Genomic DNA, 2,449 nt, shown 5'->3' with positions numbered 1-2,449 from the left:
TTGTTCATTTTAGCTTTTAGCTACTGTTAGATATTAGCTAGCTTTTGCTGCTTTTAGCTAATGTTCCACTACTTTTGGCTTTTAGTCAGCCTTCTGCTACTTTTAGTTATTAACTATCCTTCTGAAATTCTAAATTTTATCACACTTTTAGCTTTTAGCTTGCCTTTTGCTACATTAGCTTTCAATTAGCAGTTTGCAACTTTTAGCCGTGACCTAGCAATCTGCTACTTTTAGCTTGTGTTTGTTCATTTTAGCTTTTAGGTAATGTTCTGCTTATTTTATGGTTTGGCTTGTATTTTGATCTTTTAACTTTAAAATCTCAGTTTCAGCTTCTTTCAGTAATTTTAGCTGTCAGTCGACGCTCATGTTCACCATGAATTATAGTGGAAAACAATAAATCTCGAGGCATTACCAAAAATTACTAAAAAGGAATTAAACATCTCATTTTATTTTTATTTTTTTAAATCTTTTGAGACCTGGAAGAAAACCTGACCACGTGAAATCAAAACCAACCCCTAAGGGCTGCAGCATTTTTTCCCAACAAAACTTCTCTTTAAAAAGGCGAACATGAAGCTTTGGTTTCTGTTTCAGCTGCAACACGGAGGCCGGCAAGTTTCTTCACGCAGATTAAAGTTGTAATGTACGACTCGCACGCATTTTCGCAGAAGCTCACATAATAAAAACCCTGTCCAGACATCCTGAGACATTCTGCTGTACCCGGAAGCAAAGTCAGGAAAGTTGGTAAACGATTCAATGACACGTTTAGAAAGAAGCAAAGAACGCCTCCGCAGTTCTCATTAAAAAAACTGAACAAAGAACAACTCTTCAGAGAGTTTCAGCACCGTTTAAAAAAAAACTTTTATTTATTTTTCAAGACCCTTTTAGCTTGATTTGATTATAACTTGTTTTTCAGAAAACATCTTTACGGATTAACAGAATAGATGAATCGGTTTCAATGAATGAATTAAACACTTAATAAACATCTGACGCAGTTTTAATTACTAATGCGCATCACTGTGATCTAACTTTTACTACACTGGACTAAAACATGTTTTATAATCCAAACAGTTACGCCTTCGGCTTTAAAATAATTTCACAGTGAAAATGTGGCACATAAGGACGTTTGAATTTACCGTATTTAGTCGAACAGCCATGAAATAAACTGAATACCGTCAGTTTAGTTGACGATTTTGCACGGTTTAATAATTTTGTATGCTTCCCGAGTTTTTCTTAAAATGATGCTTCGTTTTTCAACTAGCATTTTAGACAATCAGCAACATTTCTATTCATGACGGTGTAAATAAAGTCAGATAAAGTTTAGTGTGTTTGATGCAGACTTCAGTGGAGCAAGTTGGGTTTAGTATAATAAAAAAATCTGAGAAATGTAATAGATCTCTTTTTTGTTTAGTAAGTTAAACACAATCTAGTCCTTACCATTAGTAACTTCAACATAATAAAGTTAGGTTAGTTTAACTTTAACTCTGTGCTGTTGCATTTATTTGAGACAGTTACATTTATTTTGACAAATTGCTCCAATAATTAATCACTGCTTCACATTTGAACAGTGGAATCATTTGACATGACCCAGTTAGATAAACCAGTACCTCCTACATGTCTCTGAATTTATTAATGACCCTGCATGACAAAGTCTGTTTTTATGGCACAGTTTAAGATTTAGTCATGAACAGCCACTGAAGCGAAAAGGGATCTGTGGGAAGAATAAATAAATAAAAATAATAATTTGTATGTTAATTACTCAGTTCACACAAATTACAGCAATATTCCTTATAGTAGACTGGGTGTGGCAGGTTCATTAAATTAACACACCACAGCTACATGATTTGTTTTAAACTAATTTTTCCACATTTTGCATTTCCTGGATACAAACAATAAAAAAAACTTGTATAAGTAGTTGTGTTTTTGATTCATGTTGAGCCATAATTCATTTGCAGGACGTGCAGCTGAGAAGCTCCTCCCACCGTCCGTCTGCGGCCGATTGGAGACTTTTATTTTGACGAAACCTTCATAAAAACTCAAGAGTGTGTGTGAAACGTCTCACCTGCGCTGTTCATCATGTCGCCACTCGAAGTCAACGTTGTTTTTCTCCGCTTTCGAAGCTGCTGCTCTAATCTCCTGAGAAATGTGCCCCGTTACCGCCCGAGCCAATCGATGACGAAACGCACTTCCGGGACAGCCTTCAAAACAAAACTACTTCCGGTTTCTGTATGGCTAACAAATAGGAACGAGTAAAACCAAGTTTAATTAACTGAATTGTTAGTAAATTAATAGCTATTTTAAAAAATATTTTGCAAACATAATGCATATTTTTATATTTAATAAATCAGGATGTGAGACATAATAACTACCGTCATGCACACAGTGTTGACATGTTAAAACCATGCAATGCAACTCTTTTTGTTATCTCCTCCTCACAATCATCAAAGCAACA

At 35.0% G+C, this 2,449-nt stretch overlaps 1 protein-coding gene across 1 annotated transcript in view; it reads right to left on the bottom strand.

Annotated features, from left to right (window-relative positions):
* LOC119411997 (protein SSUH2 homolog) overlaps positions 1-2,181 on the bottom strand; it is a 19,655-nt gene extending 17,474 nt beyond the window's left edge. Inside the window, exon 1 of the mRNA XM_037678969.1 lies at positions 2,060-2,181. Within this exon, the coding sequence (XP_037534897.1) occupies positions 2,060-2,075 (16 nt within the window). The 5' untranslated portion in view covers positions 2,076-2,181. The remainder of the gene's footprint in view (positions 1-2,059) is intronic.
* Between the last annotated feature and the right edge of the window lie 268 nt (positions 2,182-2,449).

Source organism: Nematolebias whitei, chromosome 7, assembly GCF_014905685.2.
Source record: "Nematolebias whitei isolate Nwh7 chromosome 7, NemWhi1, whole genome shotgun sequence".
Taxonomy (NCBI): Eukaryota; Metazoa; Chordata; class Actinopteri; order Cyprinodontiformes; family Rivulidae; genus Nematolebias; species Nematolebias whitei.
This window is presented reverse-complemented; position numbering and strand designations above follow the sequence as displayed.